The 26,858-nt window shown below is 44.7% G+C and overlaps 1 protein-coding gene across 12 annotated transcripts in view; it reads right to left on the minus strand.

Annotated features, from left to right (window-relative positions):
* Positions 1 to 26,858, minus strand: part of SIK3 (SIK family kinase 3) — a 241,511-nt gene that overhangs the window by 3,309 nt on the left and 211,344 nt on the right. For 4 of the 12 annotated variants that reach the window (XM_070273653.1, XM_023644874.2, XM_070273656.1 and 1 more), the window contains exons 12-23: positions 26,152 to 26,305; positions 25,727 to 25,882; positions 22,084 to 22,154; positions 19,694 to 19,837; positions 15,828 to 15,978; positions 14,950 to 15,075; positions 14,599 to 14,684; positions 14,024 to 14,133; positions 12,657 to 12,996; positions 10,906 to 11,615; positions 2,295 to 2,458; positions 735 to 867 (exon numbers count right to left, since the gene is read on the minus strand). In XM_070273653.1, the coding sequence (XP_070129754.1) occupies positions 735 to 867; positions 2,295 to 2,458; positions 10,906 to 11,615; positions 12,657 to 12,996; positions 14,024 to 14,133; positions 14,599 to 14,684; positions 14,950 to 15,075; positions 15,828 to 15,978; positions 19,694 to 19,837; positions 22,084 to 22,154; positions 25,727 to 25,882; positions 26,152 to 26,305 (2,345 nt within the window). Of the gene's footprint in view, positions 1 to 734; positions 868 to 2,294; positions 2,459 to 10,905; positions 11,796 to 12,656; positions 12,997 to 14,023; positions 14,134 to 14,598; positions 14,685 to 14,949; positions 15,076 to 15,827; positions 15,979 to 19,693; positions 19,838 to 22,083; positions 22,155 to 25,726; positions 25,883 to 26,151; positions 26,306 to 26,858 lie in introns of all 12 variants that reach the window. The other 8 variants (XM_070273649.1, XM_070273651.1, XM_023644870.2 and 5 more) reach the window with 3 other exon arrangements.

Here is a 26,858-nt window from a genome sequence, read left to right on the forward strand (position 1 = left end):
TAGGGGCCAGGATACTTCCTGTAGTCTCTAAGTGTGTTATTGTTCCCTTTTCCTTGACTGTCTCCCACCATCAAGCACTATGAGCTACTGTAGTGAGGGAGAAGACAGTACTGCTCCTTCTCAAAGACTTAGCTCTTTAAGGGAGAAGACGACCCGACTGCCAGCAGACACTGACTACTGGCCACTCTGTGTTCCAGGCATTGTTCTAAGTGCTTTAAACTCACTAAGCCGTTCATGTCACAGCACAGTCTAGGATACAGGCTCTGCTGTTTCTGCCACTTGACAGAGGACAACCTCAGGGCTCAGAATGATTAAGCACCTTGCCCGTGGAGCCTGTAAAGGGTGCAGTCAGAATTTCCTGCAGACCTGTCCATTCCAAAGCCGATGCTTTATATTTATTATGATGCCCTCCCTTTACTGGTTCTAAGAGAGAGAGGAATATTCCATTAGAACACAATGCCCTCTAATCAGAACCAGAAAAACAGTTCTAGAGTTACAAAGCATCACAAACAGAAATGTGATACCTCTGCTCTCAACCAGAAGACGTGCTCCTTCATGCACCCACATTCAGGGGAAGAGAAGTGGGGAGGGTTTTGTGTCCAGAACCCTTTGGGGATGCTGTGGCTCTGCTTTCCCATGAACTCTTTATACAGAAGAGGGGAGCAGTCCCTGGTGAAGATGGAGAGGGGGCCTGCAGGAACTTCCCCGGGGTGCCCCATGCATAAGGCCCTTACCCTCATTTTCCCCATCCTGAAACTGCTGACTCCCCATGAGTGAGGACTGACTGAGAACTGCATCTGACATCCGTGCGGAACTAAGTGCTTTCCCGGCCACGAGACTCATTCCGGGCAAGTTATCTAGTTGCACCTGTAGAAAACGTTAGGAAAAGAAGTAAGGATACCAGACAACGTGGCACTCTCAGGTGACCCTGCGAGATAGCGGTTCCCTCTAAAAGAGCAGTCTCAGGCATTACTCCCAAGCAGTACCATCCAGACTCCCTTCCTCTGCAATGCCATCCTGCCTCAGCTACCCCCACGCAGTGGGGAGGGGTGGGGGAAAGCACGGTGCATCTCTGCTGCTGGTCAGATGCCCTTGACACCTATATGGCCCACCAAGACCCTGTTTCTGACACATCCCCATTACCACTAGGAGTCTGTCTTAGGACAGCAGTGTCCAATAGCACCCTCTATGAGGAGAGAAATGTTCTTTATCTGCCCTGTCCAATATGGAGCCACTCGCCACAGTGGCTACTGAGCACTTGAAATGTGACTAGTGTGACTGAGAAACTATATTTTTATTTTATTTTGTTTTAATTACAGAGGGTCTCTGACTTATGATGGTTCAACTTGTGACATTTTGACTTTACAACAGTGTGAAAGGAATAGGCATTCAGTAGAACTGTACTTCGAATTTTGAACCTTGATCTTTGCCTGGGCCGTTGATCTGCAGCATGAGCCACTCCTGTGATGCTGGCAGTGGCAGCAGCCGCAGCTCCCGGTTGGTCCCGCCATCACCAGGGCGAACAACCGACACACTGACAGCCATTCTGCACCCACACAACCATGCTGTGTTTCCCTTTCAGTACAGAAGCCAATAAATTGCATGAGATAGTCAACACTGTATTATAAAATAGGCTTTGTGTGAGATGATTTTGCTCAACTGTAGGCTAATGTGTGTTCTGAGCACGTTTAAGGTAGGCTGAGCTAAGTAAGCTATGATGTTCAACAGATTAGGTGTATTCGATGCATTTTCGACTTAGCATATTTTCAACTTATAATGGGTTTATTGGGATGTACTCTCATTGTAAGTCGAGGAAGATCTGTACGTTTAAATTTGAAAAGCTCCATGTGTCTAGTTGCTACTGTAGTAGACAGCACTGCCCTCAGAGTCCGCCCTAGGAAAGCGAAGCTTTGCTACGCCAGACCAGCTCCCTTTCTCTGAACACATTCAATGCAGCCACCAGAAACCTAACTAAGAGCCTGAGGGTGCACTTGCTGGGGCTTGAGTTTAGACTGTTTGGGAAGAAGTTCAGTAACGAAGACTAGAGGGAACAGATGGCAACTACCCTTGATTCCTCAGTCTAAAATTTGGGGTATAGATTCCACTGAAAGTCTACTGCAGTTAGGGGCTGGTCTGTTAGGGTGGTTCAAAACATGCTCCTGTAGTTCCCAGAGGTGCTGGACTCTGGCTGAGAAGAATGGAGAAATAAATGCTATCCCACATTACTAAGTTCTGCTTTCAATGTTGGCACTGCTAGGATCCCACCTCTTAGAAGCAGGAGGGGACCAACATACGTAAGCATCGTCGCTGTTCTGAATCGTGTGGTGTCTCTGGAGGGTCCGGGGCCTGTGGTGTTCACTGACTGAGGGGCGTGCTGGGTACCCAAGTCCATTGTGATCTGGCAGCTCCATTGCTTGTCCTGGAGAACTTCTATCCATGCAGTTCCCTATGACAGACTCTGAGGAGACAGCAAAATAGGGTCAGCAGACCTAGAGTTTCTCCCAACATTGTCGACTCCCATCAAAGAAATGTCTCACAAGGGACAATGAGCAAGGGTGAAGACCACCTGTGCACTAGCTGCTACTCCTCAGCTAGCTGGGGATGGTGCTTAGAGGAGCCTGGACCAGCTGGTCAACCACCATCCTACAGTGAATATGAGCCTCTTTATGAAGGGGTCATACCCTTAGGAGAAAAATTGAATATATGGGCGGTTGGCTGGATCACAGTGAACCTCTCCTTTTTTCTTCATTTCTCTGCTGACTTGACAGTGCTATGTTCCCAAACCTAGACACACATAAAAATCCTTCTTGGAGCTTTCTGGAACCTCTGGCCTGGGAGGATGGCCTCCATTCTGTGGATGCTTTCTCTCTCCTTCTTTGGCTTCCACCTCAGAGTACCACACTGCTCCTCTCCTCTGCTTCTCAAACTACCACTTCCAGCTCCTTTCATGGCTCCTCCACTTTTTATAAGCAAGCACCCTTTACAGTGCTATCCTTGATCTCTCTCTCCCCACACTTTGGCAATATCATCTATTTTCATGGCTTCAACTATATTGCCTCTATGTAAAGAATTATGGGAATGCTCTTTTAAGCTCCACATCCATAATTCCAACTATTTACTAGATATCTTTCCTTGGATAGCTAACCAACATTTAACACTTAACACGTCCAATTTCAACTTCCCTCACAACCAGCCCCTCCTTCAGACATCCTTGTTTGGGTGCCTATTTTCCTAATCCTGTAGGTGTGAACTCTTAGGGTTCCTGTTGATTCCTTACTTCTGGTTCCACATCACCTTAAGTCTAAAGTATCTACCTCTGCAATTTTGGTCACTTCAGTCCCTTTCTTCCCAATCTCACTGCTTCCACCGACCCTATTACCTCTTGCCAGGATTACTACAATAGCCTCCTAACCATCCCTTCACTATGACCCTACAAAGATTAATCTCTCTATACGGTACCCCAACACCTCATTTTCACAACACAGTCCCAGCCTATCTTCCAATGATACTCACACTACTCTCCCCTATATTTTAAGCTCTAGTCAAATGGGACCACTTACCTCTTCCCACCCATTCACAATTCTGTGCATGTGCTCTGTTCCCTCTCCCTGGAAACGCTTGATTCTTCTATTTCCATTCCTGCCAATCAAAATCAACTCATCCTTCTAGGTCCACCTCAAAGGTTATCATCCTTATGAAACTTCCCTTTCAAACAGAAATAAATCCTTTCTTTCTTTAAATGTCAGAAGATTTTATTGGACTCTGATTACTCCAACATTATTCTTGGTACCATGTTCAATTGTGTACTTGTCTTAATCACTCATATTAGACTGTAAGTTCTTTGAAGACAAGAATTGTATCTTATGCATGTCTGTGAGTCATCAGTGTTCCAGAACATGATCTCTTTAACTGAAATTTATAAATGCTCTCTTAATATTGGTTATTACGTATAATATTGGTCAGAGTCATGAAACCCTATGGACTGGATTTTGGAGAGAAAGAGGAGTCAAGAACAATACCAGGGTCATGCCTAAGTTTTGAGGATCCTCCTGGTAGCACTTTTGGCTCCAGTCCTTACTAGCCTGGGACTTGAACATATGTTTTGTTTCTTTGGTTGGTTTTTGAGTTAAAGCTCCTTGGCAACTACTGGGCTTATCTCCTGATGAACTGTACCCTGGCAAAATGAGATTTTTAAAAAGTTTTTTTTTTTTCTTTTGAGGAAGATTAGCCCTGAGCTAACATCTGCCAATCTTCCTCTGTCTGCTGAGGAAGACGGGCCCTGAGCTAACATCCGTGCCCATCTTCCTCTACGTTATATGTGGGACGCCTGCCACAGCATGGCTTGCCAAGCGGTGCCATGTCTGCACCCGGGATCCGAATCGGAGAACCCCAGGCCACCGAAGCAGAACGTGCGCACTTAACCGCTGTGCCACCGGGCTGGCCCCTAAAAAGTTTTTAACAGGAAACACAGCCTAATGCTAACTGTACCATTCTAATATCTATTTGAATAATGAAAGTAAAACGTATTGCTTGAGTATTGGGCAAAGGGCTTCAGGTCTTTACATTCAAATGGTCTCCTCTAACTATCAAGGTTAGGCCTGGGCTTAGGGGCTGAGGTACGATGTGGGGGAGGAAACTAACTGACATGCAGGTTGTTGGTAAGACAAAACATTCTGGAGAAAAATGAGAGGAGGGGGAGCTTCCAAACTACCAAAGATAAAGGCAAGTGAGAAACTTTTTCAAAGTTCTGTGAGCAAAGAGGTCAAAGGACCAGCCAGATGCCAACTCTTTTGCTACTGAAGCTAAAAGCCAGCAGAAAGAAGATAAAAGAGCGCCTATACCAAGACTGGCTCTGTGGGATCAGCTCACCCAGTCTACCCACCCAGCCAATTCCTCTCCATGGGTGCAGCTCAAGTGCCGGCCCCAGCATCAAACAAAACACACTGGCAGGAAGTGATCTAATGCTGGCTCTGTGGAGCGAGGAACTGGCTCTTTGCTCTGCTTTCCTAAGGAGCAATATAAGTGGGTGCTTTTTACTTTCTCGAAGTATCTTCTAATGCCTATATTCTCTTCTTTGAGAAGAGAATCTACTCAATTCTTTTTTTCTGGATAGTAACGCTGAGTGCAAATCTCATCAGTTGTATCCCTTTGCTCCCCATAAAGACAAACATGACAGCTCTCCTGTTTAAAGATTTTTAAAGGATCGTTATCAAACATGAGGAAGTGGCAAAGCTAACAAAAGGTACACTATTCTGGCTCTTGTTATTTAGTTCCTTCCCACTTCTTCTAGAGGCCTCAATGTGTCTGTTTGTTGGATATGTATGCTAAGTCTCCTTTCACTCTTTTTTTGAGTTTATTTTTCTTTCTGAGAATGGGTTTTTCCCAAATCCAAACACCCATCCTCCTTCTGGCCCTGCCTTTGGGAACGTGACGTGGATCCTGTCCTCCTTGTCGGTTCTCTTCCTAGCCTTCAGGTCTGGTGCCAACACAACTCAAAGCATCATCAAGACAGAGCAAGCTACTGCTTTACAAATTATGTGATGAACCTTCCTGACTCCCCAGCCAGAGCTCAAAAGCACAAGCTCTGGGGTCAAGAAGACCTGGGTGTGGATCCTGGCTTCTCCCGGATTCTCGCAGAGTGGGATCTTGGGCAAGTTACCTGACTTCACTGGGTCTCGGTCGCTTTATTTGTCAAACAGGAGTTCCTCCACAAGTATGTAAAGTGCTGACTAGAACCTGGCACACTGTAAGAGTCAGTGAAGACTGGTATTATTTATACTCATTTCAGAGATGTTATTTCTGAGTGGATAAGAACATACTGAGCCAGTTGACAAAAACAACCAAGGAAACATTTTTATCACAGAACCCAACTTCCAGAATTATGGGGACAATTTACCCATATATAAGTGAACAAATGAGTTACCGAAACTTTGATTTCCAGAGAAGAAGCCTCTGGTTTAAGAGAGACCAATGTAAGTTAAAACTAGATGAAAAAGAAGCTTATTAACATGAGTTGGGTAACAAGCCGGAGTTCTGTCTGCTCAAGTTTCAATATAATCCATAGGTCAAAGATCTGGAAGGGCTAGCATCCTTTGTTTGGCATATATGCTTGGAAGGTGTAGAATGGGAGCCAAGGAGGCATAAAAGAAAGAATGTAAGGGTAGGGGATCAGAAAACTTGAAGGCAGGATCCAGTCCCACCACCAACAGAGTGTCTGAATTTGGGTAAGTCATTTCATCTCTCCTCACCTCAGTTTCCCTATCTGAAAAATGAGGGTTGTTTGGGGGCTCAAAAGACAACATACATGAAAGAATCTTTAGTAAGTTATAAAAGACTACACAAGTAAAGTATTCTCCCCAGTAAGAGTGTTGTCTCCTGAGCTCAGAAGTCCTTTGTGACACTCTATAGATGCGACCCACTGACCAGTCAGGGGAGTGGGAGGGGGCTAACCCACTGACCAAAGGACATGCAATTTAGGCTCAAATCTTTGGCATCCTTTATGCTAATTCAGTAGCTACAGCAGTTGTCAGGCTCACCAAAGCATATATAAATACTGGGGGAAGAGGACTTCCGAGAGGAGTGTTCTCGGGTATTTACGAAAGCAGAGCTGCAAACTTACCTATGGGAGGATGAGCCTCTGATTACACAGGGGAAAACTTCACAAACGGACACAAGGCACACCACACATCTGCCCAGGGAACTCTGGGGCAGCTTGCACAACTCTCTATTGAATCTGTCAATGTTGACTCGCCCTTACTCATTTACTGGGTTTTAAGAGAAAACGAGAGAAATGACATGTGTGCATATTCCTCTTAAAGGTCCTGAGGGGTAAATCCTTGCAGTGAGTCATCATTTTACCCCTCTGTGAGGACAGAAGCCCACTAATATTGCTGAAGCTGACTAGGCTCAGAGAAGAGGATGCGGTTTTCTTTGTGAGTCCAAGTTGGTAACGTCACTGTGTAAACTGGTTATGCTGTTGTCCTTATTTACTTGCCAAGTAAAAAACAATCAAGTGTGTGTAACAGTACAGAAGGAAGATGAACCTTATTTCTACTTCTAGAGTGGCGGACAGGGAGATCACAGGCAGCGTGGGCCGTGGACAGCCCTTTAACTTCTACACGTTTGGAAAAAAACATTTGGCATGCGACCTGCTCAGTGCTCTGGCAGTGCCTGGCTCCATACCAACTGGTGGCAAACAGCCATAAAGGAATATATGACGGCACTTAATCTTCCTTGACTAACATCAGCAACCCCTGTTCACCTACCCTTAAAAAATTTGAGAGAGATCACACTAGCTCTACTCTTTATAATCATACCTCTTACAGCACTCACTACATAGCTCTTCATGTTTATGAGCTTGTCTTCCTTTCCCCCAGTGGAATATAAGGTTTCCGAGGGCAAGTTCTTTTTCTTTTCATCCCCACATTCCCCAGCACCTACAAAACAGTTTGGTGCAACCTAGTCATTCCATAAATTTGTTGACTTTCCTCTGTCATGGAAATAACAGATGAAGAGTTTTGGGCCTAGTGTGTTAACTACACAGAGATGGAGGCACCATTCAAGGAAACAGCAGCCATTCCTCCCTGTCCAAAGAGATCAACAAGGGTGAGCTTCCCCTGCTGGCCTGCAAGGTGGGGGAATACAGCACTACAACCCTTTCTTGGCAAAAGTGACAGCTAATTATCTGATGATTCTTCAGTAATGTAAAACTGTGAGCTCTCAAGTTTTTAAAAGAATAGAATGCCAGGTTAAAGCAAGACGAGATTGTGGAGCCTCAGTTTCTACTGTAAAAGGGATCATAGCGTATACGTCCCAAGGTGGTTGTGAGAACTAAATGAATAACTGAGTTGCAAGCACCAAGCACGGAGCAAGCATACTACAGACATGAATTCCATTCTCCTCTTAGGAGGCATTTAGCTGATACCCCTCGCTACATAGATGCAGAAAGGGAGGACAGGTCATAGACCAGGCCTGCGGTCACAGAGTAAGCTCACGTGGTTTAAGGTAAAGACAATGGGGACATCTCAGGATAAGAAATTGTTTTCAACACAGATGGACATCCCCAAAGGGATTTCAACTTGTGAGCAGTATTGGGCTCCCCTTGGGCATTAATTTCTGTACTGCTTTATGTCACTATACTGGATTCTAAATTCACACAGTAATAAACTTGTGGCTTTATTCATTAAAAGCAACTGTATATGTGGTTTCAAAAGTCATAAAATAGGAGTAGATGTTAGAAAGAGGTAAGTTGAATAGTATTCAAGCAAGAAAAAGGTACACTTGTAGCTAAAATTAAAGAGTAAGTTAAGGGTAAGATGGGTAGAAAGAAGGAAGAATACCCTCCACAACACACTGGCAAGCAGGGCAGGACGCAGCTTCTGGAGAAGCTCATATCAAAGGTCAGGAAAAAAAGACTAAGGAAAAAGAGGGCTTTGGGGAAAGATACTGGCACAAATTATAATGAGGCAACAAGGACAGGGTAGTTCTGAGCTGAAACCTGTAGGGATATACTTAAGGCTTGATTCTTCCAGAAACCAGAAGAGGTGTTTGTACGGGATGCAGCCAGATCTAGACTAAACTCTGGATTTAGAAAACCTATGCCCCTAACTTTTACTAATTCCTTCACGTACACCACACTCAAACCAACCAAGCCTGCTTGCTTTCGCCCGAAAACAGCCCTGAGACATTCACACCCAGTGGTCTTTCCTCAGGCTCCTCCCCTAAATCCAAATGGCGAACTCTCTTCATCTACCAAGACCCAACTCAAATGCCCGTTCCTGCTGACCCCACCCCACTGCTCGGATGGAGAACCATCTCTATCTCCTCCGCGCTCCCACACCACTTGTGCCAACCACATTCTGCCTTACTTCAGGCACTGAATAGATCACAAGCTTGCCGGCAGGCAGGCTTCTCTGACAATTATGGGACACAGGCAAATTCCAGCTCTCCAGTCTTTCTGCACATAGGAGTGACAGGAGGGAAATGTGAAGAGAAATTAGAACAATTTTTGAGGAAAACTATTTCAAAAAGGGTTTTAATACACAGCAATCCAGGATTGGGGGAGCAGGGAGTGTACACTATTTGCTCCAGCCTTGCTCTTTCCTCAGTGACTTGCACACCCAGGACATGCTCAGTAAGCGTCTGCTGGAGTGAACTGAATAACTCTTGGGCTCAGAGGCCACTTACTAGCTGTTGACCTTGGGGGCAAATTACTTCATCTGTGGCTCAGGTGTCTCTTTGGTAAAAGAGGAATAACAGTTACTACCTTACAGGGTTGTTTAGAGGATTAAATGAATTTACAGGTGAATAGCCTTTGGTGTTTGGCACATGGAAAGCACTAGAAAAATGTGAGCTATACACCTTTTTACACCTATAGTATGCCGATTTGGTGAAAGGTGTCATTCACGCAGGAAGCTTTTCCACAGCATCCCTGATACCACCAATCTACCTCTGCTAGAACACGCTCAGCCACAGGAAGCTCCTACTCTGGAAAGTTCTTATAAAGGTCTTCCACAGGGACTTGAAATTTGAAGCAACTTCTATCCTGATCTTGGTTCTGCTCCATAAAATGAACCCAGAAAAGTCTAATATTTTCTTGCATCGGACAGGTATGTTGGTTTCCTTAGTTTCTTCCCCCAAGCCTAAACATCGCCAGGTCTGTCAGCCTTTCCACAAATGATCTGGTTCTGAAACTTCCCATCATCCTATCTCCACCTAAAAATACAGCAGCCACAGGTGGACACAATACGTCTGACTGGTGCAGACCTCTAAAATGGATGGCACCCATCTGTTCAAAAGCCTAGGATTTAACTGCCGTTTTACACAATCAAAAGTCCCCCTCTGTTGGTGCTTAATGAGGACACTGAAGGCATCAAGTCTTCACATGAACTGATTTAAAGCAAGGTCTTCTAGCCTGTGCTGTGCCACAGGACCTAATTCCCCCAGGAGTTGAGTTCTGTGTGTTGACTTTAAAGAACAGGGCAGGAGATGCAGGTAGCTCCAAGAAGGGAAGAATGGAAGAAATGCTCAGTTTCAGGGTTGTATATTTTATGGATAACCTCATCTTTCAAGATCTATGATGACGGGATGGACATCAGTCCAGATTTTGTCTGGATGAATGCTGTGATTTCTGAGTATAACTTACTGCTGGTAGTCTTAATCTCCTTCAGAATGAAAATGAATGTACTCAATTATAAAGTGATTCAAAATGAAATGACATGAGGCCCTTTATGATGCTGTAATATTCTGTATTTAGTTCATTAATGAAATGATCAGAGTAATAATAATACTTCATATTATTTATATCACACACTCAGATTATCAAGTGCTTCTATCACACACACACACACATTATATATAAACAGAAACACATACATGCATGTTTTAATCTTCACAAATACTCTGCAAAGTTTTTCTTTGCCCCTTTCTTGCAGATGAGGAAGAGAAGAACCTGAGGTTTAAGTAACAAGCTTATCGCATTCATGATAGCGGCAAGTCCAGAACTGAGGGGCTTTGATTCCTGGCCCAACACTAATCACACTAAATCATAACTCCTTAGCACTGGCCGACGTTTTTTCTATTGCAGACATTAAAGTTAGCTATTTTGGTCATAGTCAAGAAATCATGGATTCTAAGAAACCATGAATATGGTAAATAGACAATATATCTCACTAACTATACTATCTAAGTGTTAATTTTCTATCACTATCTTTTAATTTTGAAAACAGACCCCCTTACCTATCAATACCCTCTTTCTACATGCTTCTCCCCTAGAAGGTCCTGAAGGTCTTAGGAATTCTTTTTCCCTTAGGAGCACAAGAGTACTAGCTGAAAAAAGATAACATTACAGAGTTAATTGAACTAGGCCAGATAGGCCCAGGACTTTTACTTTGAAAGGACTCTTACCTCGGCTGGACACCTTATTTCTACTGAAAGCAGCAGTTGGCTGATGTCGGTACGGATGCATCCCCAGTTCCTGTACATGACTCACAGTTCCTAGTAAAGATTCAGGGTCCCCAGGTCCGCCAGTACTCAAGAGCAGGGGGCTGTCATGGCAACCTTTGGTCAATGTATTTGAACTCTTCCTATCTGGAAAGCCATCCTTGGCCCCCTCACACGAGCACTCCTCTTCCATGCTCTCTGAATGCATGAGTGCCGGCTGGTGAGCATAACCATGGGTCGGGGTGGGTGAGGAAACCTGTGAGATACATTCTTGCGCCCTGATTTGTAGAAGATGCTGGGGGCTGGTATGGTGGTGGTGATACGAGTCAGCATTTTGATACGGTAAAGCCTGGCGCTCTGTCATACTCTGTCCCCCAAGATTGGCAGCCAGACTCCCAGCATCCCCCTGGTTCATATGCCTGAACAATTCTTGGTACTCTTGCTGCTGCTGTTGCTGCTGCTGCTGTCGCTGCTGCTGCTGCCTTTTAATGAGCTGTGCAAACTCTGCTGGGGGCAGCCGAATGTCCGAGTGGCCAGTGAGCGAATGTCGGGGAGAGAGCAGTCCTTGAAGGATGTGGGGTACTTGCTGGTGCCTTGTATAGTCTGGCGGCGTGGGGGACAGCAGGGCCTGCTGTAGTGCCGACGTGGTATAGTGCGGTGGCTGCTGATGTGCACTGGGAGGGAAGGTGGGGAATTGGTCATGTGGAGGGACTTTCAGGGCTTGGGTTGGAGGGAACCCCACTCCTGTTGAAGGGCTGTAGCTGCTGGGGGAACCCCGGGACTGGTCCGAAAACAGATGGGGGTGTAAATGCGCCTGGTCGTAGTTAGCAGGGGAGAACCGATTCACGTTCAAGCTGCAGACACAAAAGGGAGTGAGTAGCAGGCTTTCACGTAAGAAGTGTGCTAGACTCCCCTGGGGAATAGCTACTACTCTGCTTCAACAGGGAGCCCCAGTGGGACAGAGAACTGTGGTGCGACAGGGAAGACGGGGGTGTATGCATCAGCCCTACTCATCCCCTCACTCACTCATCCAGTAACTTCCAAGGGGCCCAAGGCACTGTATTTAACAGATGCAGCTTTAGCTTGAAGGGAGCGACTTGGCATATGTTACAATATCACTTGAGCTATTAAGAAGCAAAAATCTCAGGGCCGGTCCCATGGCCGAGTGGTTAAGTTCGCACGCTCCACTTCAGCGGCCCAGGGTTTCGCCGGTGTGGATCCTGGGTGCGGACATGGCACCGCGCATCAAGCCATGCTGAGGCGGCGTCCCACATGCCCCAACTAGAAGGACCCACAGCTAAAATATACCACTGTGTACCAGGGGGCTTTGGGGAGAAAAAGGAAAAATAAAATCTTTTAAAAAAAAAGCAAAATCTCTTAGAATAAGAGTGACAGAGAGGGAAAGAATCCTAAAAGAAAAGACAAGGGGAAGTGGCACTTTTACAAACTCCTCTAATAGGCCGTTCTCTTCTTTGCAGACAAATAGGAAGGTAGCTTTGTCATTTTCCTTCTCTGTCTCAGTAGCATTTTGAAGCTGGGTCAACAAATAGGTTTCAAGTTCATCCCAAACCCATCACCCTGATTTCAGAAAAGGTGAAATGAGCACAGCCCAGTCAGACTCGTTCTCCCTCCCTCCTCCTCTCTCGCCCTGCTAAGGGGCTTCCTCTCACCTGGACCACCTGAACAGATGGCTGGGTGACTTTAGGCAGCCTTACCTGTGGGCCTCTGCACTGTCAGCGCTCAGCTGCTTGGACAAGGGCCGGTGCCCGTAGCTGAAGGTGGCCATCAGGTTGGTACGATGCTGCATCTGAATCTGACTGGCACTGGGGCTAATGGAGATGCCCCGCCCAGCAGGGGCTGCAGCTGTCCCAGGCATGGTGCTGAGCATGTCAACGGGCTCCTGTACTTGGATGGTCACCTGCTGTGACTGGGTAGGCTGCTGTATGCCTAAGCAGGTTAGTGCCACATTGGGAGGAGGGGAACAGTTCTCAGGCTGTTGCTGGAAGATTGCACTGCGGGAGGGTAAGCCTTGAAACTGGGAAGGAGATGCAGCACCTGGAGAGAAAGGAACCTCACAGTGACCAAACGCCCAGGTTATCTGCCAGCTGTAAGAGACGGGAGCCAGTGAGGATATTCAAACTAGATACCAACTAGAGCACTGCTTCTCCAACTTCAGTGTGCATAAGGCCTATCTGGAGGACTTGTTAAGATACAGATTCTGGGCCCTACCTGCAGAATTCTGATCTACTAGGTCAAGGTGTGGCCCCAAGAATTTGTATTTCCAGTAAGTTGCCTGAAAGCTGGTCCATGGATTATTCTCTGAGTAGCTTGGATCTAGGGTAGTGCTGCTCAAACTCTAATGTGCATACAAATGGCCTGGGGATCTTGCTAAAATGCAGATTCTGATACAGCGAGTCTGGGATGAACCCTGAGGTTCTACTTTTCCTGATGACAAGTTGATCAGGGAACCCCACCCTGAGTAGGAAGGGCCCAGAGACCAACGGAGACTCTTCAGGAGACCCAGACTGCGTGGTGTCACTTAAGAGATTGCCAGTGTGGGGATACCAAATCCTCAGTGTTGGTCTCTAAAGACCCACACCAATTGGGGTGTATTCATCTTCACCTCCATCTAAACATCCACAAAAGAGGATCACATGCATAATGGATAACCAATCGGAGGCATGACAATAAGGAAGGTTCTGGCAGCAGCTTTTTATTTGGTAGAGTTGGAGGGCGTTTAACTAAAAACATTAATAATGGTTAACCTTTATTGAGAAGCATTTTGAGTCAGAGACTATTTCAAGTTCTTAACATATATTCATTGATTAAATACTATTCTTATCCCTATTTTACATTTGAGAAAGCTGAGGCACACAGAAGTTAAGTAACTTACCCGCGGTTTCACAGCTAAGGAGTTGGTAGAAACAGGATTCACGTCAAGGCAGTCTGGGTCTAGAGCCTATACCTTTAAACACTGTTACTCTGCTGTTCAAATCAATTTCTTGTGGCACTCAAGACTGACTCATTTCTCCCACATTCACTTCACGGGCATCCCAGGCTCGGCCTAAGCCCCTGCACTCACCGTGAGGCTGGATCATGGCACTGTTCACGGGGGGAGGACTATTACTGGGCTGTCTGAAGACATGGTTGTTGGGGTGGTTCGGGGGTGGGCTTGAAGGCTGAATCCTTAACCTTAAAAAACAACAAAACCAGAAAAATAATTTTCTTGAGGTGACAGTATAACTTTGAAGTTAGTTTCAGCCATACAATACACACAAACAGAAACTATTTTTTTAGTTTTGATAAGCCTCTAGGCTAGAAAAACATGCATAAACCATCCCCCACAGCCTACTTAAAACCTGTGCACATCTTATCCTAACAGACGTCTCAGACAAAGAGACAGAGGTCATCGTGGACCTGTGTCTGACCTCAGGTATTAAAAGTCAGATTACTTCGTTCATGGGGCTAAGAAAATGAAGTGGCATAGGAAGTCAGGATTTTAGGGAGGCTGCTGAAATTTAAATTGGTTTTTCTGCTTTTCCAGTAGGTTCTTCCAAGATGAATGCTAAAGTCAGTCAGTATCTCCTATATGAGTCAGGCCAAGGACACCAAGCTCTAGAGACAATGGCTTAAGCATGAAACAAAATGATTCATTACCTCTGGAGTTGGTGGGTGAGGAGGGCTGGCTGATTTTCACACGCAGCCTGAAGAGGTGGTGAAGGCTGAGGGGGACAGATAGAATCCTAAAACACATGGGAGAAAGGAGAAAAATAACTGTGAGCTGGAAGATTAACCAGAGCTGGTCTCAGGAAGAGAAGAAACAGAAAGAACTATCTGTGACTGAGGGTCATGCTTTTGTTGTGCATCAAAAAGTCTGATGACCTTTAGTCAAACATAAACATAACTCAACTCCACTTTGCCCTGTGTGATCTCCTCCAAAATTCACAGGCAAATCAGCCTGAGAGAAAACTCCAAACAAGTTGGAGAAAGCAAAGAGGGAAGGCCTACTTGAATTTGTTGCTGGAGAATTTGATGGTGCTGCTCCTGCTGGTATAACATATGCTGCTGCTGGGTCTTCTCCAGGGTTCTCTCATCAATCTGCCCCCCGTACATCTTCTGCAGCTGCTCACACTCCTGAAGGGAAAGTAGTTAATACAGATGGGATGCAGCCAGGCCCACCCCATGCAGTGACGTCAGCAGATGCAGATCTGCCCCAAGGTCTCATGGGCAGAAAGGGCCACGAGAGAAGAACAGTGTTCTTGATGAGCAACTAACCTATTTATTTAGGTATCTGTGTACTAAATATACTCATACTCTGTTCTGTATGAATGAATGGAAAACACCAAGGAGGCTCATGTACAAGCGAAAGTGTCCGGGGCAAAATCTGTGTACAAAGCACATGCCACTTGAAGTTTGGTCACCAGAAAGGCAGACAGGAAACTGGCCCTTTATAGAAGCCTGGAGGTACACTTCCTTCCTCTGGGAGCACCATTCCACAGCAACTGGAGAATATGGCAGGTGGTAGCAATGCAGAGCAGGCTCCAACAAGACCCAGTACCCATAAATCAGTAGAGAAATGCCAGGGTTGCTTAGAAATACCTTCCCTGGTGCTTCCCACTGAAACACAAGCCCAGAGATTCCTCTCCAATGAACTACAGAGACTGGAAAATTTAATCCCTTCATGGGCTAATCAAGTTTGATTGTAGGGAAAGTTGTACATAACAAGGAGTCAGGAAAGCACATTGGAAAGCTACATGGTTTTGAACCTATAAAACTGCTGTGCTGCTGACAGGAAGGGGGTAGAAAGTTTAAGACCCCAGTCCTCCTGCAATACTGGTCTCTGCTACCCATGCTTCTCCAGAGATGCCTGCCATCTCTTCCATTACCTGCTGCAATTGTTTGATGCTGCTGTTGTTGCCCATTTTTTCCAGGTGAGCTTTGAAGGCCTGGATGCTTGCAGCCCCATCTGAGAACCGGCGCACAGGGGAGAAACGCTCCGTGGGGAGGTGCAGGGTGTTGGAGTCCTTGTAGGTAGAGCTGAATACATGGGAAGAGAAGGTTAGGGGCTAGGACTTAAGGGTTTTGACCAAATCACCTAGGGAATGCTGTTCCAGATGAACAAAAGACGGCTGGCTGCACGAGTGGCCCTGCATATTATGCCATTTCCGTGCCATCTCCAGAGGCCAGTTGTTTCCCTAGCCTGCTTGCCTTTAGAGGGCTCCAGGTGTATATCTTCCATTGCCACTTACCTTTAGTTGGCTTAATTTCCAAGCCCAGTGAGGTCCTGGGATCAAATACATCCAGTTCTTACAAATACACTAGGTCAGAGACAAGAGCTTCTAAGGATCCCCCAGGCCAAGCTGTATCAGAACTCTTACTTTTATAATCATGTCTCTATCTACTGCCTTTAGAAACCTAAAATTCACTGACCCAAAGTTTCCCTGAGCAGCAATCTCCATATAGCCAGAGGGAAATGATAGTCAGTTCTGTGGTCAAAGGTCTGGGCTGGAACTCACAGGTTCTGTACTAGAAAATGGTGGGTGGAGGTTAAAGTGGGGGAAAATGGAGATTTCTGATCCTGAGATGGAGACAGCACATTCTTAAGGAATGTGGGCCTCAAGATCCTGCATGTACCAGGTCAACTCAAATAAGATTACCTACTGTGAAAATTAACTTCTCAGAGCAGCAGCACCCTCCCAACCTAACGAAAGAGGAATCATGTGGATTACCTTCAAAAACCCCACAGCCCAGTCAGAACTTAGCCAGTATCTTACAGAAAGAAAGAACAAGCTATTGATAAAAAATGCCTAAGACAGCATCAGTGTTAGAAGCAAACACCTATACTTGTACGTAATCAGAAAGAGATGTTTATGGGTTGAGGTAAGCAGATAAAAGACTGCCAAAGCAGCATTCCAGAAGCTGATGGAAAGGATCAGGGTTTCATGTTCAGGGCAAAGATGACATCACACTGAATTATGGGTGAAATGAAGCACCACGTTGCCAGTTACTCATTCTGGACTGAGGCAGAACCAAGGCTAAGGAAGCAGGTTAACAAGCGAGTTCAAATACAATGCAGACAAAAGGGACTAGGAGGGTCTGATGACTGTGTGAAGGGGTCAAGAGAGTTCTGGCAGTAGGTGAAAGCCCTCTATCCTCTTTTTTTAACGATGACTTCTGTTTCAGACTCTACCTGAAGCTTGACACAGTAGTGAGCTAATGAAATGAGCACGAACATACATTTGTTTCAGAAACACAAAAGACAAATGATTTCAGCAGACGCACTCCAGAAGCAGTGATTATGAGAGCTGCTTTCAAGAGCATTTCTTCAATGCTTCCTAGTTCTGTTTCTACTTCAGGTGTTTGGAGTTAAAGTCAGCAAATACTATTTTCTCCTAAAATTTGATTCTTACACTTTCAGCATTTTCTGACAGACACATTTCTGATTCACTCAGAAAGCTGTGTTCTTCAAGTAGTTTCATACAGTCACTACACAAAACCCATTCTCTCTCAGCAGAGCGATACTCCCAGGTTCAGGCATTTCATGACGTTTCCAGAAGCTCAGCCTGTGAACAGACTGATGCCCACGTCAGTCCAGCACAGTAACTTCAGAGGAATAATTCTGATGTAGTTGCTCATTTTGGAAGCACTGATAGTATCAGCTGTGTTTTATTTTTATTAGCAATCATATTCAAACTCAAGACAGCCACATATTAGGCTGATATTCCCACTACACTCTTCAAACAGTGACTTGGTTCCCCACCTCAATAAAATCCATCTTTTGTTAGTTTTTATTAAATTACACTTTTAAAAATTTAACTTTAAATTACACACATCCACAATTGAAAAAGTTGATCAGACCTCTCTTCTGTCTCCATGTTGGACTTCTTCTATTACACCCCAGAAGAAGACATATGTGCTCTTCTTGAGTCATTTCCTCCAGAAAATGAAAAGAATTCAATAATCTATCGAGGCCACCCATTTCCTGCGTTTTATGGCCTTAGAAAGTCTCTCTTTTCCCCTGAAGACTAACTTCAGTCTCTTGTGTTGCTGTATTTTATAGTACCCCCATCAAGACATGCTGAGTTTGCATAAATGCCTCACCTTACACAATCTGCCACTCATAAAGCATTCATTCCAATTCAAACTGGCTTGACCACAGGAAACCCTTGAAACACTCTACCCAGAGTGTTCAGACAAAAACAGACAGCAGACAGATTTCCAGCCTTGACAATGACTGTAGGCAGGGTGGAAACCACACAAACAGAGCTGTGGGCCAGTGCGGCCTTCCTTTAGTAACAAATGTAAACAGGATACAGGGTCTGTGATAAAGGCTGACTGTGGAGATGTGCCGATCTTCATAGTTCCCTGATAAGAATACCTCCTGAGGAACACTTAAAATTACATAAGGATACTTGAAGGACTGAAACCAAACAACAGACCCTGACAAGGGCTGAAAAATTAAGTATCAGGCTGGGGAGGAGAGAAAGATAGAAATAAAGAGAAACAAAGTAATAAAGGGTCTATTAGGTAATAGCATAGAGCTCAGAGTATTGAGAAATCACAGAAAATTTATGGAGTGGAAAAGGCAGCTCTCCAATAATCACTCAAAGTACCCTCTGACGTAGTACTCTAACAATGTAGGTCCTGAGAGATTTTCCTAAGAAAAACACTATCTTCCTGTGCCATCAGTTTTATCTGAGAATCATCATTCCTGCTACTCCTAACAGACCATTTTTACTAAGGTATTCATGGTCATTTATAAAGCTTATCTTCCCTCTTTCAGAGTTCCAACGTGGCACTAATTATGTCTCAGTCTGCTCAGAGTTCACCTGTCTCTGCTGATTACATTGATGCCCAGTGGGTAACTGGCCGCAATAAAAACATCGTGTCAAGTTTGCCAGTGTGAGCTGACTGCAAGATTTAGTAACAGTACATTTATGAACTTAATTTCCTCCGAATCTCACTGCTTCTCAACCTTCCCAATAAGACTGCTTTTCATAGTCCTCCCAAAAAGATCAAAATAAAATAAGCTCTAGCAATTGGGGGTGGCTTTGAAAGTGTGGCCCGCGAACTTGGGGATAGCTAAGATTTTTAGTCATCAAGATATTCATAGAAGATAATCATCTTCATCTAGCAAAGTGTCATTCCCTTCTGCTTCCAGGCTTACTTGGGTTCAATTTTGTGAAGTTTTCTTGGCCAGGAAGGTTAAACTTGTTTTTATTTCTTCAAGAGAATGAATTAGAAATGTAACAAAGATCTAGCAAAAGAGTTTGCCTTCAGAATACTGCAAGAATGAGTTCTCAAGCACAACATTCAAGAGGATGCAACATCTCTGTTCTAGCATTCACAAAGGGATGTATCTTCCTCCATATCCAAGCTCACTGTTCAGTGGTAACATAATAGGAAATGCTCATTCTTTGAAGGTGATGGGTTATTAAAGGTCAAGTCAATTGAAACAGCTACAAATCCTCCTATTTCCAGTTGGTCTTCTGAGAGCTTCACCACCTTCCAGGTTTCAAGTTCAACATCTAGAATCCTGAGAATAAACCGCAGATGATAAACATGTCTACAAGGTAATGGGAAAGAAGAACCTTATATTGCCCTGGGCACTGCTTAGAGCAAGGAGCTGAGAAGATGTAAGTTCAGGATGCTATTTAAAGCCTTGATGCTAGTCACCATCACTGTAAGATTAGTGAGAGGGTGCCTGTCCGATGAGCCTCAAGGAGCTCACATAGCTCATGTGGCTACTCACCGATGCTGATCAGGTACCAGGTGAGGGGGCCAGACCCGGGAACGGAAAGGCTGCTGTCCTAGCTGCCGTTGTAGGTCCGGTGGGATCTCAGCTGTAGGGTTGGTCATGGCCAGTGTATGTCTTTTGGACCTATTTGCCAAGTACCTGCAACAAGCAGGAGCACATTTCATAGTAAAAAAGACAGACAGGAATACTCCTCAGCAAGAAGCATTAGAAGTTAATCCAAAGCACTCAGAAAGAAATAGTGCCGGAGCTCAAAAAGGGCTCGAGGGCAAACAGATCCCTGACTGGATGAAAGTGAAACATGTCCAACAAAAGTTGGCCAACCATTGAAGCAGCTGAATTTTGGACCTAAGAGTAGCCACTGAAAAGAAGAGAGAAAGCAGATGCAGCAAACAAAGAGGATCAATTTTCCTTACTCCATTCCACTCAGCAGAAGAACTTATTTTCTACTTGTTAATTTTATTCCTCTTTTCCCTCCAAATTTCCAAAAATATAAGTCAGAGGAAACGAGCCCTAAGGATTATTCCTAGAGATCAGCCAAAGGAGATGTTCAGAAGAGTTTCACATACGTCTCTCGATCCCATTGGCCCCCAGGTTTTGAGACTGTCCTCACTACAAGTCACAGAAAATAGATCCTTCCATTCGGGGATAGTAAATTCCAAAAGCCCCCCTTCCCTCATGCCTCATCATCTTAACTCAACCATCAGAGAAGAAAACTGACGTTGTTCCCAGGGAACCACCATTCTCTAGAGGATGAAGAAATGAAACCACATGAAATGTTGAGAACTGTTTTTAGGAGGACAAAAAGGCAAGCCAAGAAAACAGAAGTTTCAAAAGCTGAAGAGTTGACAAGCCGGTGGATTTTACTCCGCAGATCTTTCAGATCCGCCACCTAGTCAATGTCATTAACAAGGTCTCAGCCCCCCTTCGTCTGGTTGGTGACTTCCTCCACCACTGCTGCTCTCTCGGGCATGCATAAAAGCAGCAGTATTCCTGTTCATTACATCAAAACTGATGGGCATTCTACCCTTTAAATGTTGGTCTAAAAAAGAAATAAGGTGGAGCCGGAGGAAGTAAAGTCTAAGACAAAGAAGATAAAATGAAATATTGCTAACGAGGTAATTAAGGTAGGAAGGCAGTAAGTTTCCTAATTTCTCTCTCCATCATGACACCAGCAGGGCCCATTTGCAACTTTACATACCCTGTTATCAGCAAACTATAGAAACGACAGCATCAAGAGAAAAAAAAGTCACTGCAATTCTTCTTCTATTGGCTAAGCTGTAGAAGGAGCTGGCCCACCTGCCAACACCCCTGTTCTCCACTGTTCTTTCCACATGGGCCCAGCTTCTTTTTGAACAGCAGCTCTCAGAGAGCTCCTTGGGTGGGAAGAGAGTACTGGCCAGCAACCGTCAGGTTCTTAAAAAGTGGTCTTGTTTCATTCTTAACTGTTTTGCTCATTTAAGCTAAAAACAGTTAACAGGCTGTAGAGTAATTAGTGGTATGTAAACTTGCCAAAGAGTAAGCCATTAGTGGTTAAATATTAATTTGATAAAGACACCCAAAGTTTCCCCAAGAGCCCATGAAAACCATTTTATTTCAACTTCCCTCAAGGAAAAAACATATAATTTTGAAGAACACCTGTATTTCTGGGAAAATACATGCTGGATTCTGGTCAAACCCCCCCTCCCCGGAAAATAAGAAAGACAAACTCCCACAAGGAGGCATGCATGGAGCTGAGGACCACGGCTAACGAAACTGAGGTAAAATGGACAGTACAGCATGCCTGATGGTCACTGCCGTTTTCTGTGAATCAGGCATCTCTCAACAAGTTTCTGCAAACAATGGATATGTGCATCTGTCCCTGGCCCGAATCCCATATTCTTTTTTCAATATCTCTTTGTTGGTACAAGGGGATAGAAGAAGCATACAGCAAACAGTACAAGAGGTATTCCCATTCTCCTGGAAAGGAAGAGTCCATGCCAGAGGTCCATGGCCAGACTAGCTAGGATCACTGTCATCCCAAATCTCCAATTCCTTTTCAGTAAACAGTTCTTGGCAGGTAGGAGCAGGCTTTGTGCCTTGCGTATACTATCAAAGTTGCAATATGAAGGCAGGGGGCAAGGAAGGAAGGAGGGAGGAGAGAAAAAGTTCTTATGGTTATTGCTGTCACTGAGGGGACTTCCAATGGCGCTTACAGAAATGAAATTTTCTGGATAGTCTTCTGTTACTTCCATGTGGGGAGGAACATGCCATCTGGCTTGAGCAAAGAGACCACACAAATGTTGAAGCTGCACTGCACCACCTCCTTGGGCAGAGGTGACTTTTCGTTGGTTGCAGGGGGAGCCTGCCCAAGGACGTTCTGCAAGCACTGCCAGATGCCACATTACCTCTGCACAGCCTCCTGATCTGGCTCCCCATCCGAGCTCTCCTCGTCCACAGGGGTAACTGCTGGCACTGCCTGAAGAAAGACATGAAGGAAAAACTCAAGGTAGTGCTTCTTCTGTAATCTCTCTCATTCTAGAAACCGGACTTGGGGCAGGCCTTGCTGTCAATTTTCTTACTTACAAAACTTTTCTAGGAGCCCTGGGTTATTCAGAGCTTTCCTATACCTTTTTATTTTTCCATTTTTACCTTGCTCAGGTGATTTTAATTTGGATTTCTTCCTCTGATTCATCTTCATTCATTCATTTATTCATCCAACAAATAGCTGAATGCCTACTATGCTCCAGGACAAAATGTGAACGAACAGATATAGTTCCTGCCCTCATTTTACAGTCTAGTAGAGGATAGAGACAAGTAAACAGACAACTACAAAATAGCAAGTCCTCTAACAGGGCACTTGAGAATTGAGGAAGGCATCCTGGAGGAAGTGACACCTAACCTGAGGCCTGAAGGATGAATAGGAGCTGGCCAAGCAAAGAGAGAAAGAGGTCCCAAGCCTCTGATGTTTCTAGACTGAGAGAAAAAGAGATGGTCTGCAGGTATCTGAGGACCTGAAAACAAAGTAGAAGGTTGTTTACTTGGAATGTCTAGGAACTGACCTGTTGTTTCATATTAATGTTATTTTCAGAGTTTAGATACCTTTAAGTCCAGAAAAGCAAAATGGTTTTTTTTTAAAGTACATAACACACAATTGTGTAGTTGCAATTCAATGCTTTTAAAGAGCTGTTACCCACCAAAACATATAAGTGAAATGAGACCACCACAATGCACGCATTACTGTGATTCTTCCCATCTGCATATGGACTGGAATGCTGTGCATCCTTGATAGCTACTCACAGCCTGGTGGCTCACATAATCAGCGTGTCTCAGGCACTAGAGTAAAAACCATACTTCAATTATTACAAAAGAGCATTTTTTTAATGGACAATAATTATAAAACAAAACAAAAAAAACTTTTGGAATAATTCCATTGTTTGAATGCTTCTGGGGTTTCCAGATCCCTTACTACAGCTCTATAAGGCTGGAGTAAACAGGGTTAGGCAGGAAGTGGCTGTAGATGAGGCAGGAGAAAAACACTGTGGCCAGTTATAAATAGTCTTGAATACCACATTAAGAAGTTCACTTTTTCTTCCTTTATTTTTTCTGAGGAAAATTAGCCCTGAGCTAACATCCATGCCCATCTTAGTCTACGTAATATATGGGACACCTGCCACAGCATGGCTTGACAAGCGGTGCCATGTCCGCATCTGGGATCTGAACCAGCAAACCCCGGGCCACCAAAGTGACTCCCTAGAGGATTTTAAGCTTGGACACGATGTTACAAGATTTATATTTTAGAAAGCTAGCTTGCTTTAGTTGCAGTGTGGAAAGGGCTGGTGGCAGGCACTGGGAGACAGGCCTGGAAGCAAGGAAGCCATTAGGGGGCCATTGTATTCATCTAGGCAAAGGATGACAGTGGCCTGAGTTAAGGAAAGGGCAGTGGAGATAGACAGAAGGAAAATATTTACTTCACAAGCAATGGATAGCTGATTTGATATAGGAAATAGGGAGAGGGAAGAGTTAAAGATAAAATCCACATTCCTAGCTTGTGTAACTAGGAGAATGACAGTGCCATTCACTGTAACCCAGGAGGAAAAATAGGTTTCATAGTGTCAGGATAAATTCATTCTGGGACATGTCAAATGAAAATTGTGAGTACTTTTAGGATAACCAACTAAATCTGTGCAGTAGGCAATCATATACAGAAGTATGGAACTCAGAAGAGCCTTCTGGGCTGCAGAATCACCTGGTCATTGAACTACGGGAGTGGACAAGATCATCCAGAGAGAGCATGTAAAATGAGATGGAAATAGGGCCTAAGTTAAATTCCAGGTTTCACCAACTTCAAGGAACAAGCAGAAGGGAACCCGAAAAGGAAAGACAGGACAAAAACAAGGAGAATGTGGTATCACAGGGGCCAAAGGAAGACAATATTTCAAGGAGAAGAACAGCCAACAGTGACTAATACAGTTGGGAGGTTCAGAAAGATAAAGATTAAAAATGCCCACTGGATTTATCAACAAAGGCTTGTCGGTAACCTTGGCAAAAACAGTTACAGTGGACAAAATAAGTCACTCCACCTCCCAGAAAGCTCTTCCTGATCTTTTATAAGGACACTGACCCTGCCCTTCCCTGAATGCCTCTGCCACCTACCAGGCCATGGTGCTCACTCTGGCACTTCACCACATACAGTTTTTTACTATTATTCCAATACCTCACGTCTGTTGATCCTGTCTTCCCATATTATAAGCTCGGTGAGGCCAAGAACCATGACTCTAACTCTTTCCTTTTCCTGGCAGCAGTGTTACTGAAAGTGTGGCCCATGGACCTGTACCAGTCCACAAACTTTTGTTACCAACTCCTGATAAGGTTAAGTACAGAAATAGAGAATAAGCTTTTAGAAATTTTTATAGCAGTTTAACAGAGAAATTTTGCCTGTTGAATTGAATAAAACATTTAGCCATGTATTTCATATGTCTTAAAAATTTCATTTCTCTAATAATTCACTTTTATTGTATTAATCGATGATGGATTGAAAGGGAAAAAAGAGTCCTCAACTAGAGATACGTTAAGAGGACTGCCCTGAAACACCTAGTGAGGGCTATGGATATCATTAGTACCCAATCTCATGGTGCTATGAGATTCACTGACTGACTGACTGATTGAATGAAGGAATTTACCTACGACAGGAAAACAACCAGAAATAAACAGAACCCAGGGGAGGAAAAGAATCTTTGAATGTGATTGTCATATAAAAAAGATGGGACTGAGAGACACCAACTGACTAGGTTAGAGCTTGTGAAAGCCAAATAATCAAGTAATCCAGGTTACACCAGAAATGTGCGGTAGGGTTAATCAACAGACAAAGTGTTGGTGAGAAGGTAATTTGGGAAACCAGTCTAAAAAAGCAATTAATTCCAGAGAAAACTGTTAGATTCCACTGCCCTCCAGCAGGGAAAAGCTATCTGGGAGAAGGCTAGGAGCTGGGCTCCCACTCCTCCGCCTCAGCGCCGGGAGGACTACAGCTGTACTTAACGAGGGTGTCTGTAAGGGGCCCACCGAAGATGAAGCTCTCCAGGAGCAGGCTTTAGTGTAGAAATTATTTGGTTAAGTAAAGAAGTCAGCCAAAAGTTAAGACCAGAAAATTCTACTAGCCTGAAGAAAATGGGAACACATTATGCATCATAAGCTTAGAGAAAGGAAATTCAGACACTTAGGTTGGAGACCCTGGGTTTCCAAGCCTAGGCCTACAACCTCTTGATCAAAAGCCTCTGAAAAAGTAATTTGGGCTTGGGGCTGGCCCCATGGCCGAGTGGTTAAGTTCGCGCGCTCCGCTGCAGGCGGCCCAGTGTTTCGTTGGTTCAAATCCTGGGCGTGGACATGGCACTGCTCAACAAACCACGCTGAGGCAGTGTCCCACATGCCACAACTAGAAGGACCCACAACGAAGAATATACAACTATGTACCGGGGGGCTTTGGGGAGAAAAATGAAAAAAATAAAATCTTAAAAAAAAAAATAATAATTTGGGCTCTGTGCTGCTACTCACTGGTGTCATGGTGACAAGAGGAGAGGGTCCCCGTGGGCGCTTCAGCAGCTGCTGGGCATGTAGCTGGATGTTGGCTCCTCCATCTGATGCCCTCCGGCCAAGGGGGCCCATTCCATTCAGCAGCTGTAGGGTGGGCGGCTGTAACAGGGACTGCTCCTGTCAGGAGCAGAGCGGGAAGGATGGACTGGTGAGTTGGGGGGAAAAGGAAGAGAGAAAACAGCAGTTCTCTAATCTACTGAAATTAAGGGATCCTTTGGTTGTGATATACGCTAGTGAAGTCTTCCCTCTCACCCTAGCCGCTATACAAGTGAAATCACGCTGCCCTATACGGACCTCCTTAAGTCCTGGGGAAGGTCCCTCACAGTCTCTCAAAGGAAGCTCAAATGTGTTTCCTCTGAGGCAAGCCCTCTCCCACATCCAGATACCTTGTACTCAAGCTGCCCAGTTGGTTGCAAATTTTGCATGGGCAACAGGTTGTGCATGAAGTTCATGTTAGGGGCCACCTGCAGGAACGGGGCCTGCGGGCTGACTCCAGGAAAGCCAGGTAGGAGCTTCTGCAGGTCTTCCATAACTTCCGTGCTGATAGGAAACAGGACGACAGAGAAGTCTGGTTAATATTCTTACTCCAAAGTGCTTATATCCTCAAACTGATGAAACTGATAAGTTCAGTACAATTTAGGTTTTTTTTACTTTCCTCCTACATTTGTATTTCTCTCTAAGATCCCAAAGCAAGTGGAAGCGTAGTGTGTGAAATCTGGCTCTCTGCCATTATACTATTTCGGACTAGGGATCGCTGTTCTTCACTGACCACTCAAGAAAAACCAACAGCTCTGAGCCAAGAGGAAACACTGGCTCCAGTCCAGTTCAGGTTTTCAAAGCCTGGAGGTGAATAGCAAGTTTTAGAGGACACAGGCCATCCATTAAAACAATGGCTGCCTGAAGTAGCAACTGATTCCCCAGGGAAAGAATGCAATTACTTCTGTTGGTGCTGCTAGGCCAGATAAGGAGGGGATACACAGGGCTGTCGTGCTCCAACAGTAGGGTTCACAGCATACTTTAAAATAAAGAGATCTTCCACTAACAGAGCGACACAGGACTCCACCCCTTTGCAGCTGACACAGTCTTTGGAGCC

Source organism: Equus caballus, chromosome 7 (assembly GCF_041296265.1).
Source record: "Equus caballus isolate H_3958 breed thoroughbred chromosome 7, TB-T2T, whole genome shotgun sequence".
NCBI classification, from domain to species: Eukaryota; Metazoa; Chordata; class Mammalia; order Perissodactyla; family Equidae; genus Equus; species Equus caballus.